This window comes from Dermochelys coriacea, chromosome 1 (assembly GCF_009764565.3).
Source record: "Dermochelys coriacea isolate rDerCor1 chromosome 1, rDerCor1.pri.v4, whole genome shotgun sequence".
Classification (NCBI taxonomy): Eukaryota; Metazoa; Chordata; order Testudines; family Dermochelyidae; genus Dermochelys; species Dermochelys coriacea.
Window position 1 is genome coordinate 240935975 of NC_050068.2, and position 15943 is coordinate 240951917.

Sequence of the window (15943 nt, forward strand, 5' to 3'; positions counted from 1 at the left end):
CCTAGCGCGCATGCGCGGCCAGCCCCATGACGTCGCCCCGCGCCTCGGTTCCCATTGGCGCAGGGCCGCGGCGGTGGTGGGCGGGGCTGGGGTGACGCAGCCCCTCGCGTCTGTGACCCGGCCGACCTGGATTTGATTCAGTCAGATCCTAAAGAGCCCGGAGCGTCCCGCGCCGCCGTCTCCCCGCCGCAGCCATGGCGCTCAGTGATGCCGATGTCCAGAAACAGGTACCGGGCCCGGCCCGCTCCGCTCCGCTCCTCGGGGTCAGGCCGGCCCCAGCGCGGGCGGGGCGGGGCGGGTCCGGTCCGGTGTGATTCTTCCTCGGGTCCGTTGCTAGAGCTGCTCCTCCCCGACCCTTTTGCTCTGCCGGGACCATGCCAGGATCTCGGGGCCCTGGTGACGGGTCCTGGGGCGGCCGCCGTCCGAGGCCCCGGGGAGCTTTGCGGGCAGACTTCGGGGCCGCGGGCCACTGCAACCCCCTCCCGCCCCATCCTCGGGTCTCCCCTTGGGATGCGGGATCCGCCCCCGAGGGCTGTGTCGCCCGGCTGCGCTGCCGTCGGCGTGCCCAGGACCTGGGCTAGGAGCAGCTACCTCGGTGGCGGTGCTGGAAAGTGCTAGGGGACTGAGTGGCCGTGGGGGTAGGCGGCTAGGGGGCTGTAGCCGCCCCCAAGAGTTAGCATTCATAACCAAAGCCCCGGCTAGGAAGAGAAGCTTGTTTATCTCTCTTCATTCACAGTGGACATGGTTTTGGTCAAGGTACAAAACAACTCATTAAAACAACAGGGGTCAAAAATAAAAGCTGCCTGGGGTGACAGAGAGAGTGCTATTGATACTTTAAGATATTGGTAACCTATTACAACACCCGGTAGCTGAGTAAGAAATCTCCTTCTTCCCCCCCCACCCCCATTTAAATGAGTTGCTGCCAAAGGAAGAACAGTGACAGCCTTGTACCAGGGAGAAACAGAAACTGAATAATACCCATGCTAGCCGGTGAATAAGGGGCTCTGACTGCAGGCTGAACAATGTAATTTAAAAAAAAAATCAAAACTTTGTATTGGAGGCTCAACACATCTCCCAGTAGCATTGGAAGCTCCTGTGTTGACAGCAGACTGGGGGGTTGCTAAAGTATTTGGATGGCCTTTGAAAACAAGAGATGATGGAAGTGGTCGTGGATTATCATTTTTTTTAATCATATTATTGTGCAAATATCAGATCACCCTAACACTCATCTGGTGTTTGTACATGACTTCTGATTTTTTTTCTATAGAAATTAGGTGTAACTTGAATTTGATTATAATGGCTGAGCAGTACTCGCTTATAGTCTGGCTCCTGGAGTGTGTACAGTCTTCAACTGTCTGATGACTTTTGCACTTCAGATCTGGAGGGAAAGAAGACATCTGACTAGGAGCTTAGATTGTGCGCTCCTTTGTAAATTTCCACTGAAGGCTTGTCTCTTAAAGCTATCTGGCTGTCCTTTTGAGTCTGGACACACACTGTTCTCATTGACAGTAAATAGTATCCTTGATAACAAACTGGAATGACCTGAATTGCAAATGGTGCACAGTGATGAAAATTGCACAGATCCAGTCAATGCTGGTCAGTGAACTTTCCTCTCAAGTGATGGGCAGATCATACAGGTTTGATGCAGGATCAGCAGTTCCTTCTCAGTTCCCATCAACGCTTTCTGCATCTCTTCCCTTCTCATTCAGCAGATCTGACTAGCAAAGGACCACTGTGCAGTGAGAACGCAAACAGTAACTTAGCATCCCTATTTGCCTTTTGGAGATCTTCCCTTAGCTCCCTACCTTCACTTGCACAACCAAACTTTTTGGCATGTTCGCAGTTATCATAACTTGAGCTGGGACTGTTAGTCACTGTGGGACTGAACTTGAAGGGTGAGCTTTGACATTGGAAGGGCAATAGATCCTAACAGTGGAGCTCTGTTCTGTATTCAAATCTAACAACTGTAATAAATCTGTAATTGGATTTTGTTCAGCTAAAAGGTAGGGGATGAGCCTGTCCTTACGTTAACTGAAAATGCAAAACACCGTAAACTGCATGACAGGTCAGCAGGCATATAGGCCCTGATAGAGCTAGGAAGCAGTTTGACCTTATCACTTTCAATATGCTCAATATTTTCAGTTTTTAAGAGACCCTCCCAATGACTATTTCCCAGCAATACCAACACTTGATTCATTCTGCAGACTGTAGTTTGAAAATTGTGTTGCAGTTGATTGAATAATAAGAGAGCCCTTTTGAAGTTAACTTAATATATTATCTACTGTCTGTGGAAATGTAATCAAAGATGATTACAATTCTTGGAAAATCTACTAGCTTTCTTTTTCTAGGAAACTCTCTTGGGCAAGGGCCATCAATTTTAGGAGAAACTAAGCTCTCCTTAGTATAAAAACTAAAAACTAAAACTAAGTTTGCCAAATGTCCTATTAAAACTTACACTATTTAGAGATGTGGAGTCCCATCTTGTTCTCTGCATTCTGCAAAAAACAAAATGAGCTTTTGATCCCCTCGGTCTGGGAACTCAAGCTGGTCACAGAAATAGTATTACCTGCAAACATCAAAAAGTATCCTATGTGCCACTGAGATGCCAACCTGCGGAAACTCTGTAATGTCACATCATTTCTCTCTTAACCTCTGAGTAAGGAGGCAGAGTTTCTTGAGGCACTCAACGTAGTTCTAGTGCTGCCAGAACTAATTCTGCCAAGTAATATGATGCTACATACCCGCTGCTGGGAGAGACGACCAAATTGGAATAACTCCTTGTATTCTGAATCCCACTGAGAGACTCTGCTTCCAGCTTAGTTTGACTCCTAAAATCTGAAAATTAACTCAATCGCTAACTCTTTCCCTCCCCACCAACTCCCAGTTCTACTCTCTGAAACAAAGCTGGAGTTCATCCTGGGTTTGATCTGGCTATTGGTAAAATTGCTATTCATGCCAGAATCACTTTCCTCTGGAGGACTGTGTTTCCTTCTATGCTCTGGACTTCAGGGGATTTTAGAAAGCTGTGGCCAAATGACTCCATCCACAAAGTGGGCCCATAACTTGGTGTCATATAATCCCTGAATCCAAATCCAAATTGTTGTTTTGGTTTTCAGAACACACTCCATCCACTTGTTCTGCCTACTTGTCTGAACTTCTCCATTTATGGCTGTCTACTCGCTTCACTTTCCCCTCATCCCCTGAAGCGCATGCTCTACTGCACACATTGACCTGTCTTCCTAGTCAGATCCTTTTCTCTGTAAAGCATTTTATAGTCATGTAAAAGACACTGTAAATGGGAATCCTTCCTGCATGTTGCTGTGGCTTGGCTTGTCCAAGGAAAAGTCTCTTCACTACTATCTGTATACTGAAACCGTCTGTACAGTATAGGCCACTCAATGATTAGCATACTCTTGCCCAGAGTTTCAAGTTGCAGTGTAGTTGGGACTGCTATTGAAAATGCCCAAGGCTTTACTCTGAACTTCTAGCCCAGTCACAGAACAGTGAAGTTTACAATATATATTGGAATCGTATTGCAATTTGATTCCCTGATTGTTGAATGTGCAGCTCAAATACTGTTTTTAAATAGTTCTAACTAGAAAGGGTCTTGTATACAGGTCCTTGAGGCAGTTCATAAAGCACTTTAAGTTCCTCCCCACCCACCACAGACTACTGGACAACTTTTTAAATACACTTATAATCCAGGGAGGTCCTGCTATCCAGAGAAAGTGTTGGATGGAACCCTGTCTAAACCATCCCCTGGCAGTTTCTCTTCTAAACTCATGTGACTTGTGTGTGCTTGTTAGGTGGGAGAAAAACAAGAACCACTGTTGTATCTGAGATGGGATTGGGGGGGGACACGGAATTATTGTGGAGTTCAAAGGAAAAGTTTGTTTCTCATGCAAGTGCTTCCCAGCAGAATTTAACTGTGTCTGTTCTATTACAGATCAAGCATATGATGGCTTTCATTGAGCAGGAAGCCAATGAAAAGGCTGAAGAAATAGATGCCAAGGTAACAAACAAAAAGAGCCATTTGGATTGTTTAATGTCAGGCACTCCAAAAGGAGGTGAATCGCATCTGATATTCTGAGTTGCTTCCCAGTCATATAATCAAAAACAGGTGTACAATATTCCTAGAAGCTACGTTACTTTTTGTCATATAATTCCTGTATGTGGAGCAAGTTAACTACTGAATAAAGTTAAATATTTTAGTTTGTGCCAAATTAATACAATCAAGGGAACTGATCTGAAGCTGCCCCTTCACCCAGAGTCTCCTTATTAATGCCTAGATGTGAACATATTCCTTATTCTTGAATCAAAATAGGACAGTTAATCCATTGCGAGCTGTGATTTGCAGCCATGTTAAGGAACCACAACATAGATTTAAATGGGGGGGGTGCGGGGAATGGGGGAAGCATGAACGCTTCTGTGTTAACAAAATAGAATGCATTACGCCAAAGTTGTAAGGATCCACTAATCAATCATTATTGGTTGATTACATCATACATCAGGCCAATTATGTCAGTTCATATTGGAAAAGAAAGTCTAAAGCAGGGGTTTTCAAACTGGGGGTCGTGACCCCCGTGAGGTTATTACCTGGGGGGGGTCGTGAGCTGTCAGCCTCCACCCCAAATCCTGTTTCACCTCCGGCATTTATAATAGTGTTAATATTAAAAGAAGGTGTTTTTAATTTGTAAGTGGGGGGTCGCGCTTGCATGCTTGCTGTGTGAAAGAGGTCACCACTACTAAAGTTTGAGAACTACTGGTCTAAAGTATGGATCTCTTGGAATGATAACCAATGTCTTGTTGAAATGAGATTGTGAATATGATCAGTTTAGCACAGTAGTTTACATGCTAGAAATGTTTATGGAAAGTGACTGAGCAAATATATTGTTTGGGTTTTTTTTTTTCTTAAATTTAAAATGGGCCCTATTGCTTTTCTCAAAGTATGGGTAAATAGTAAGGACTCATGACACTTTTGTAGCTGGGTATTTGTAAATAGTGTGTGGCTTTTACCACGTTTTCATATATGAGGGGACCAGCCATGCTCTAAGAAAGCAGTAACTGCCTCCCACGTGTATCCTCATTTAAGGATTAACGGTAAGTGGTTCAAGAACAATAAATAATTGTGCTAAGTTGACAGTTATAATATTTAGTGATTCTTTCAGAATCTCTCCCATCTCCTTTACTGCTGCAGTCAAAGATTACACAAATTCTAGAATTCAGGCAGAACAAGTGTCCTGGACTGGACTTCTGGTTACTCTTAGTTAGCTTACTAGTCTTTGCTCACTAGCTGATACTTGAAACTTGTATATCATCCCTATTTCAGGAAAGCAAATGATAGGTGCCAAACAAGGATATTGCAGTGATCAGATTAACTGAGCAGCATTTAGTAAGGCCCTAGTTCAGCAAAGATCGTGCTTAAATCCCACTGGCTTCAGTGAGATTTAAGGTACACGCTTTAATTAGTACCTTGAGTCTCATCACCTAGCTTTTAGTTTAGTGAAGTGAATTGAACTGTCTTCTAAAAGTTTATGGAGTCAGCCTCAATTTCAAGTGTGTGCCTTTCTCTGTAGGCAGAAGAAGAGTTCAACATTGAGAAGGGTCGCCTGGTGCAGACACAGAGACTGAAAATCATGGAGTACTATGAAAAGAAGGAAAAACAAATTGAACAACAGAAGAAAATGTAAGTCGCTTAAGCTGCCTGGCCTGCTACAGGGCTTGAAAAATCAGCAGCTTGCCAGCGATACACAAACAATCTTTCGCTGGCAAGTGGAGGTGACGTAGCTAAACGTTTCTGCAGAATGTGAATTTTCACATATGAAAAAAGGTTTAAATCCTTACTGTTGAGAAGAAAATTTGAACGTGGACTGACGCACTGTAATCGTCCTGAATCTGCAGACACACTGCTGCTACTGTTTACAGCTTTCCCAAACCCATCAAAATTTGGCAACTCTTACAGCAGCAAAGTGAATCTGACCAGGCATTGAAGCTCCTTACAGGAAAACAGGTCCCAGTAAATGGAGGCTAGGGAGTGGTTAGGTAATAGTAGACTCCAGCTCTTCCCCAGTTGAGAGATTCTGGATTGGTTTGTGGTAAGGTAGGGAAGAGAAAACTTCCCCTTCCAGCAGCTGAGGGTACATGAGGGGCCTTGCTGGCAAGCTTCAGATACATCAGCCAGAGGCTAATTCTAAATAGTCCCATGCAAAGTTCAGGGATAACACCTAAAGAGAACAGCTGATGTGGTGGAGGGGTCTTTTGTGTTACTTTGGATAATAGATATCTAACAAACTCTTTATGCTCTCTCCTGCTCTATCGCTGGCACACCTAATTCTGTCAGTTCTGGTCTTGGTGGCTAGTTTCTCTTGAATAGTTTTTCTGTTTTTGTTATCACTTGTGCAGATTCAATGAAGGATGGCTTTTATAGTAAGTGAGGAATTTATCATAGCTGCTTTTGAAGCAGATTCAAATAAGTGAACGGGCTTGCGTTCAGCACATACTGTGTTGCTCTAACATGTAAAGCATGCAGTTAAAATATTTGCTGCACCACTATTGCCATCTAAAGCTTGATGCACTGATTCAATTTTTCCATGCAACTTGCAGTCAGATGTCCAACCTGATGAATCAGGCAAGATTGAAGGTCCTCAAGGCAAGAGACGACCTTATTGCAGTGAGTATATATTGCCTCTATAGTAAAGGGACAGGGGATTCTCCCCATTGAAAGTTAAGGAATTACCTGATCCAACCACTAAACAAGCATCTGATTTTTTTTTTTTAAGTGATCAAATAAGATGTGTACTTGAAGCATACATAGACTTAAAAAAATGGCTTCGCTAGCTGTCTTTTAAAAAACATTCTTAGGTGGTGGCCTTCTATACATGTGAAGTCAGGCTTTTCTAGCATATGCTAGTAATGTGTTTTCACAGCTACACTTTGCTGTTTAGGGAAGATATATCTGTCTGCCAGGAATCTCAGTTGCAGTCTGTGGTTGAGGTCAGCCCAGGTCAGCAGCTGATCTTTATTCACAGAATGGGAAATGTCTCTTACACAACCAAGTGCAAAAAGAGGAAGTAACTGGGTGACAAGAGGCTCACAAAATGTCAAGTTGCTTCAGGCAACTAGAATTTAATGTATGCAGTGATACTGAATGGCTGGGCTTCAGCAAGCTTGGTAAGCACTTCCTGTAAATAAATACTACCAGAAAAATCCACATAGTGGACTGATTGTCTCTAACAGTGGCCCAGGGTGGATGGAAAGGATTTCCTCTTGGTCTGTCTGGTGGACGGTTTATTCCTGGGAGCATGAAGACTTATAAGCCCTGTAATCATCTTGTCATAGATAATGTATCGGTTACATTCACTATGAATAACAGCAGCCATGCTCCAATGTTATGAAAGGCCTCTGTTATAGCTTCCGTGAGAATAATCTACCAATCACACGATATATAAAGTCCCTTGTCCTGTTTTGAGGCACACTTTTGTGTGTTTCGAATACTAGGTGGTGCTGCTGAGCTATCAGATAGTCCTGTTTGTGAGAACTACAGAAATCAAGAATAAAATACCATCTGTGGTATTGCTTGTTCACAACGCTGTTCTGAAAAAGGATTTGGTAGGAGGGAATATCAGCATAGATACAGGATCTTTGATTCTTTCATCCTAGTGCCACATTTGTCAACCATTGTGAATTTGGTGAGATTTCTAATACTGTTTATTTAGAGGAAAAGCGGGAGGAAAGAGTTAACTCCATTGTGAAACAATCTATGTTGAATAATCTCTTCCCTGACCATGCTTTGAGTTGACTCAGTCACATGCTTCTGAATGGTGCATAAGACATTTCCTTCCTCATTTTAAAGTATTTCAAGTCCTATTGTACTAGCTCAGTCTTACCTTGTTGTTACTTGGTCTCCAAAAGGCTGGCCAGTAAGGGATAGGCACTTCCAGAATTTCTGGATTCTAGGGCAGAAGGCATAACTAGGTTTGACAGTGAGGGGAACTTGGGATGATCTTGTTAATACTGTAGCATTCAAAACATAATACACTCTCTTGTTTATCAAGACAGACTTTCCTGCCCCACGGAATCACTTGTTATCGGTATTTCCCTGCTTCTGTTTTAAAGGCTACAACAGGACATCATGGGGTTGTCTACTGATATACGTACCATAACGTTTCAGTTCGGTGGGGGAGACTGTATTCGAATCGAAACTTTAGGATATTTTATTTTTTTGAAGTAAAGAGGAAAGAATATTTCGAGGGGAGATGATATGGTAGATGGGAGCAGAATAACAGGGGAGCAGCAGAAATCCTTAAACATGGACTCTAAAATAGGGTGAAGGATCTCTGTGAAGTAAGACTTGATGCTCTGTTGCCTCAGAACAGAGGATCCAGACTTTAATGTCAAAATTTACACGGACATTGACAGATGCAGCGTTTTACATAATTTATAACACACAAATAGAGGTCCACAGCCATACTTGTTTGAGCTCTTTCAATAGATGAACAAAGTATCTATTTTTATTAATGAAAACAGGACACTAGGAACTATTAAAAATTAATAACTGAACAGGGATCTGGGCTGTAAGAATAATTAGTCTCCCTTCAGCCATGTTTAGGATGTACTATACTGCTTTGACTACTTTATAGACCTTATCGTAGAGTATCTAACTTCTCAAAAGTGAAGACAGCCAGTTGAGGACTCGAAAAATACTGCTATTCCTTGGTACTGAATTCAGTCTAAATTTAATGTCACATAGTAGACAGTACTATTCTCCCAGGCTGGAGTCTTCTACCTGGCCAGTTCTAGAACGTTATGATCACTTTGCAGATTTACATTTTGCATGTGAAGGATTTCCATACAATTTTGGGGAAGGGAAAAAAGTTGTTGTTGTTGATTGCTCTCTAAGGCAGCCTGCAGTATATCATAGAAATGTAGGGCTGGAGGGGACCTCAAGATATCACCCTGTCAATTCCGTCTCAGCCTAGTGGGGATAATTTGTACCTAGACCATCCCTGACAAGTGTTTTGTCTAATCTGTTTGTGGAATCCCCATCACTGGAAGATTCTAAAATCTCCCTGGGTAACCTGGTTCCAGTGTTTTACTAGCCTTAATAATTAATTAGATTAGCCTTAATAGCAAACCTAAATCATCTTTGCTCCAAACTAAGCTGATTGCTTCTTATCCTACCCTTGGTGGCCATGGGGAACAATTGATCACCATCCTCTTTATGACATACTTTTACATATTTTAATACTTATGGCTTCCCCTCAGTCTTCTCTTCTCTTTAGACTAAATGTCCCCAATTCTTTCAACCTCTTAATAGGTCAGATTTTTCAAACCTCTTACCATTTTTGTTGCTCTCCTCTGGACTCTCCAGTTTGCCCACTCTTTCTTAAAGTACGGTGCCCAAAACTGGATACAGTTCTCCAGCCAAGGCCTCACCAGTGCTGAGTAGAATGGGACTATTACCTCACATGTCATTAATATGACATTTCTGTTAATACATCCCTAAATGTCAATTTGTGCGGTGTTGTTTTTTTGTTTTGTTTTGTTTTTGCAATAGCATCACACTGGTTCATTCAATTTGTGATCCACTACAACTCCTAGGTTCCTCTTCCACAGCACTGCTGCCTAGCCACATACTCTCTGTGTTGTATTTGTGCATTTGATTCTTTTCCTTCCTAAGTGCAGTACTTTGCAGTTGTCATTATTAACTTTCATCTTGTTGACTTCAGACCAGTTCTCCATGATCTGCTGTCCTACTGAAGCAGCACACAGTAGGAGAAACAACTCTAGCTCATTCAGCTAGAATAGCATTAATGAACTGAATAAGCATTGCTGGTGGATAGGTAACCCTTTACTACAGTAGTAGCTCAGAGTTGTGAACACCTTGGGAATGGAGGTTGTTTGTACTTCTGAAATGTTCGTAACTCTGAACAAAACATTATGGTGGTTCTTTCAAAAGTTTACAACTGAACATTGACTTAATACAGCTTTAAAATTTTACTGTGCAGAAGGAAAATGCTGCTTTCCCTTTTATTTTTTTTTTTTTTTAGTAAATTGTTTTAACATGATACTGTACTAGTTTTTGGCGGGGGTTTGAAGGGTCTCTGCTGCTGCCTGAGTTGTATACTTCCAGTTCCAAATGGGGGTGTGGCTGACTGGTCAGTTTGTAATTCTGGTGTTCATAACTCTGAGGTTCTACTGTACTATGATTTTTTCCTTGCCTAGAAAAAGGAATTCATAGTTAACATTCACTTTGGGTACTGAACAGGGTAGTGGGGAAAGAAAACCTTTTGTGAAAGCTGTTGCTCAGTGCACACAGAGATGAGGGTCTGGACTGAATTATCAGCTGCACTGTAAGCTTGCTTCTTGGCAAGGTGCATAGCTGCACTAAGAGTACAGGAGGATGGTAGGCATAGAACAAAATGAACAAACGGGGACTTTGCTGACCTGATCTCTTCTTTCTGTAGGATTTGCTGGCTGAGGCCAAGCAGAGACTTGCCAAGGTAGTGAAGGATGCTGCCAGGTATCAGACACTGCTGGATGGACTGGTTTTACAGGTAAAATACTCAAGCCATAGTAAAAGGCTGACTGCATCCCTAGCCTCTAACACAAACCCTCTGTAGGAGTACTGCTGCTATTTGGAGACTACCTTGAATGAGCATTTTTAAAACTACCACTTTCACTATATCTGCAAAGTTGCTGAGTTACAATCCACACCATCCTCCAGATCATTAATGAACATATTGAACAAAACCAGCCCCAGGACCAACCCTTGGGGCACTCTGCTTGATACCGGCTGCCAGCTAGACATGGAGCCATTGCTCACTACCCGTTGAGCCCAATGATCTAGCCAGCTTTCTATCCACCCTGTAGTCCATTCATACAGCCCATACTTCTTTAATTTGCTGGCAAGAATACTGTGGGAGACCATATTAAAAGCTTTGCTAAAGTGAAGGAATAACGAGTCCACTGCTTTCCCCTCATCCACAGAGCCAGTTATCTCATCATAGAAGGCAATTAGGTTAGTCAGCCATGATTTGCCATTGGTGAATCCATGCTGACTGTTCCTGATCACTTTCCAGTCCTCGAAGTGCTTCAGAATTGATTCCTTGAGGACCTGCTCCATGATTTTTCCAGGGACTGAGGTGAGGCTGACCGGCCTGTAGTTCCCCGGATCCTTCTCCTTCCCTTTTTTTTTTTAAAGATGGGCACTACATTAGCCTTTTTCCAGTCATCCGGGACCTCGCCTGATCGCCATGAGTTTTCAAAGATAATGGCCAATGGCTCTGCAATCACATCCGCCAACTCCTTTAGCACCCTCGGATGCAGTGTGTCTGGCCCCATGGACTTGTGCTCGTCCAGCTTTTCTAAATAGTCCTGAACCACTTTTCTCCACAGAGAGCTGGTCACCTTCTCCCCATACTGTGCTGCCTAGTCCCGTAGTCTGGGGGTTGACCTTGTTCGTGAAGACGGAGATGAAAAAAGCATTGAGTACATTAGCTTTTTCCACATCCTCTGTCATTAGTTGCCTCCCTCATTCAGTAAGGGGCCCACACTTTCCCTGACCACCTTCTTGTTGCTAACATACCTGTAGAAACCCTTCTTGTTACTCTTAACACTTGGAGTTGCAGCTAGCAAGGAATGTTGTTTGGCCTTCCTGATTTCACGCCTGCATGCCTGAGCAATATTTTTATACTTGTCCCTGGTCATTTGTCCAGTCTTCCACTTCTTGTAAGCTTCTTTTTTGTGTTTAAGATCAGCAAGGATTTCACTGTTACACCAAGCTGGTCGCCTGCCATATTTACTATTCTTTCTACACATTGGGATGGTTTGTTTCTGCAACCTCAATAAGGATTCTTTAAAATACAGCCAGCTCTCCTGGATTCCTTTCCCCCTCATGTTATTCTCCCAGGGGATCCTGCCCATCAGTTCCCTGAGGGAGTCAAAGTCTGCTTAATGAAGTCCAGGGTCCGTATTCTGCTGCTCTCTTTTCTACCTTGTGTTAGGATCCTAAACTCGACCATCTCATGGTCACTGCCTCCCAGGTTCCCATCCACTTTTGCTTCCCCTACTAATTCTTCCCTGTTTGTGAGCAGCAGGTCGAGAAGAGCTCTGCCCTTAGTTGGTTCTTCCAGCACTTGCACCAGGAAATTGTCCTCTACGCTTTCCAAAAACTTCCTCCATCTTATACTACTGTCTTCTCATTCCTGTAACAGTTTGGCACAGTTGGTGGTATCTGTTCAGAGACTAACGACTGCTGCAGGTCTTAACTAGAAGCTGCATATTTGCTCAGCCTAATGTGTGACTATTGACTCTTAGCCTGCCTTTTCTCATTCTTCTCAACCAACCCTCAGCGTTGTCCAAATTTAGTTGCCATTGCACTCCAAAAATTTGGATTATTTATTGTCTGCGTAAACAAAACCATTGGTTCCTGTGGGTTGCCCAGTAATCGATAGCCAGCCCTATTTCAGAATGACAGTACAAGAGGGACTTGTAACCAATGAACTTTTATCTTCACTGTATGAAATAAGTAATGGCAGAAAGTTGCTTAGTCTTATAACTAACCCCCAGAAAATGACAGGAGCTGATGAATCAATTATAAGATGAGAGTTTTCTTCATGTCCTCTTACTATAGTTATCTCTCTCATAGGGTTTCTACCAGCTGCTTGAGCCCAGACTGAACGTCCGTTGCCGGAAACAGGATCTCTCTATGGTTAAGGTAAGGGGATTCTGGCTACAGTAGCATAAAATGTCTCCAAAAAGAAAGCCAGGGATTGTGACTGCAAAGGTCTCCCGCTTGGAACCTGTCTGGCAAGATCATAAGGCAGTGGGGCTGGGGCAATTCACTACCAAGTAAAACACTTCTGTTGCAAGTACCTCATCTCTTGCATTACATGCTTTTCAGGTTGAGAAGAGTGTCTTCCTCTGTTTGAAAAGCACCTAGCAAACTTTAGGTACTGCCATAATATAAAGAATGATGGCAGCTGCTACTGGTTCAAGATTCAAAGGGAGGAGTAAATGTGTTGGAAAGTAGTTAGGCCACAACCATTTTTCCTACAGCACCACCTTCCTGGAGATGCTGAACTAATGAATGAGATTGTGGCATCTAATTGATTTTTTCCCCTCCATGCCTGTTCCACTAATGCAAACTAAGTAGCCATCAATTCTGTGCAACACTCGCAGCGGACTCCATGTGTCTTTCAAATCTTTGGCCTGAAGTGTGATATCTATTGTGTTCTAGGCTGCTGTACAGAAGAGCATCCCCATCTACAAAGCTGCTACCAAAAAAGACATTGATGTTCACATTGACCAGCAGACATTCCTGCCAGAAGATATGTAAGGAATACAGTAGCTTTTAGTGCTGCGTAGTAACTTGCTGGAGATTCAATGCACTGTTAATGTTTGAGGGAGTCTGAAACATCTCTTATGGGAAATGGCAAAAGGGGTACCACTGAGAACACATCTGCCACTAGTTAGTGGGAGTTGACTCCTCCTGACACTGAATTTCTATCCTCTTGCGTGCTGTGCAGTTTCCCAGGCAACTAAAGATGATAGTTATCTGGCTGCAGCCCTCTAACCAATTCACAGCGCAGGGGAATGTTTGGTCTAGGCAACAGCAGTTAGTAACTCAGTATAACTTCTCAGTCTGTTAGAGATGAAAGGAATGCAAATGCAGCCCAAGTTTAAGGTTCAACATAAAGCAAAGAACAAAGTTGTGAGGGGGAATATGTGGGTTATACGTGTCCCACTGATAAGCTTTGTCCTCCAAAACTGTCAGAAAACTGGTTCTGTAACGTAGAAAAGAACACTTGAATGATTCGATCAAGTTAAAATCTAACAAACTTGTTACATAAAGCTATAAATGGTACAAGAAATAACACTTCTAAAGGTATCTGTATAGTACATTGCCTCTTTCCTCAAAATCTGAAAATTAACCCTCGTAGCCTAATTTATATTTATTGGGTAGTGGAGAGGAGGCTCAGCTGATTACGTCTGTCAATCATTTTTCATATCTAAAATCTCCACAGGTCCCCTCTATCCTTAAAACACTAGGTGGTGATGACCCTTACCCATTAGGATGCTCTGCAAACACCATTGTTAGGGCTGTCTCATTCTCTTCATCACGTTATTTTAGCTTCCAGTGTAATGGGAGTAAGATTGGAGTCCATTTAAAGGCAGAAAGGAGGCCATGCACTTCTATTGATTTATCCCTTTGAACACATCTAGCAGTAGTTTGGGAGAGTGGCTTTTTGTCAAGCTGAGGTCTATTGTAATGTTTTCTCTCTAGTGCTGGAGGTGTTGAGATCTATAACAGTGATGGTAAAATCAAGGTTTCCAATACCCTGGAAAGCCGGCTGGATCTCATAGCCCAGCAGGTGAGTTTGGGAAAGAGGGAGTTGGATCCCTCCCTACTCAATCTTCGTTGGTAAGGTGAAAAGCTTCATCTTGAAGTCAACATCCCTTAATCTCAATCATCCTCTTAATATTCAAAGTAACTTATTATGGGATCAGGTCTCTTTAGATAGATGACGAGCAAAGGATTGCAAAAAGTAGACTTGAAAATTAAACTATCCAGCTGGTTGTATAGAGTTTGGAGAGGAGCACATCTCTGCTACAGTAAGAAATCCTCTCTTCAGAGTTTTATGCTCAGCTAGGTTCTTGAGAAGTTAGACTATCGAAAGACTAAGTCTCTAAAGAACCAAAGTGCATTAAAAGATCCTGTTACTGAATAGTACAAAAATAGATGGTATTCATAAAGCTCTACTACTAGTGGCAGTACATAGGCCAATAGAGAGCCACTCGACGAGTCAGTGTGAGAATCTTCTAAAGTCCAGTGTAGAAGGAAGATCTTGCAACCCCACCATGCCTCCAGTGAATCTTGGTTTTGGCAATATAGACCTCCCATTATCTGCATTAGTCTTTTGAATACGATTTGCACTAGATGGGGTGATCACATGCCTCAGCTTAACAGGTGAGTCCCTCTGGCTCAGGCTGCAACTGTGTTAGTGATTGCAGTCTGCTCCCAGTGAGAAAGCACCACCAGTATCTGGCGGGTGAACTTGTACATCCCCTAAAGAGTTGACTGCCCTGACAGAAATCCTCTATTCATTCATGCCTCCAGCATGGAACTGCAGTTTAGGATTTCTTAACTTTTGTGCGTATTAAGTTGCTGTCAGTGCTTAACTATTTTAGTATTTATTACTGTGCAGTTCTATACAAAGCCTCTAACTGGTGCACCCACTCTCTCAACAGATGATGCCAGAAATCCGAGGGGCACTCTTTGGTGCCAATGCCAACAGGAAGTTTTTGGACTAAGCCTGAGGGAAAGTGGAATCTGTTCCACTGCCATATTGAGGAGAGATACAAAAAAAGCATCTATTCATTTAAACCCTAAAAAAAGTACCTTTTTTTCAATGCTATAATGTGTTGTCCAGTGTGTGTTCTTCGGTGGAATAATTTTGCAAACCTGCTGCGCTTTGCCTGACTTATCAAGTGATTATAATGTATTAATCAAAATGAGGTGAAGACCAACCCGTCCAGAAGTGACACTGGAGAGTGAATGCAGTTGGGCTCTTGGCTTGTCCTGCACTCCTGTGGCTATAGTAAGATTAGTGATTGTGAAGTACTATGCTGCCCATTGAAGCAACCTTTCCAGTTAAGGGCTTCTTAGTGTTCTGTTATACAGAGGGCATGCAACCCTTCCCTGGGCGAGAACTGTAGCTTGTTGCTTGGTCAGGCCCAGAGTTTTCTGTTCTGTATATGTGAGTGAAGTCTGAGCCTGTACTACTTAATTTATTAAAAATAAAAAGGTGTGTGTATATGGAGTGCACTGTAGTCTTTGACCAGCATGTTGTGACTCCAGAATAACTAGAGGAGGTTGGGTAGGGATTCTAGGTCAACAGCTAAGTACATCACATCACCAGCTCTAACAGGATCTTCTGTC

General features: G+C 42.9%; 1 protein-coding gene across 1 annotated transcript; it reads left to right on the plus strand.

Annotated features, from left to right (window-relative positions):
* Nucleotides 1–24: 24 nt before the first annotated feature.
* On the plus strand, nucleotides 25–15812 carry ATP6V1E1 (ATPase H+ transporting V1 subunit E1). Its single transcript, XM_038381153.2, has 9 exons — nucleotides 25–227; nucleotides 3947–4012; nucleotides 5577–5686; nucleotides 6604–6670; nucleotides 10467–10556; nucleotides 12650–12718; nucleotides 13241–13335; nucleotides 14288–14375; nucleotides 15253–15812. Exons 1-9 carry the CDS (start codon nucleotides 195–197, stop codon nucleotides 15313–15315), a joined length of 681 nt encoding a protein of 226 aa, XP_038237081.1. The 5' UTR covers nucleotides 25–194; the 3' UTR covers nucleotides 15316–15812.
* Nucleotides 15813–15943: the final 131 nt, after the last annotated feature.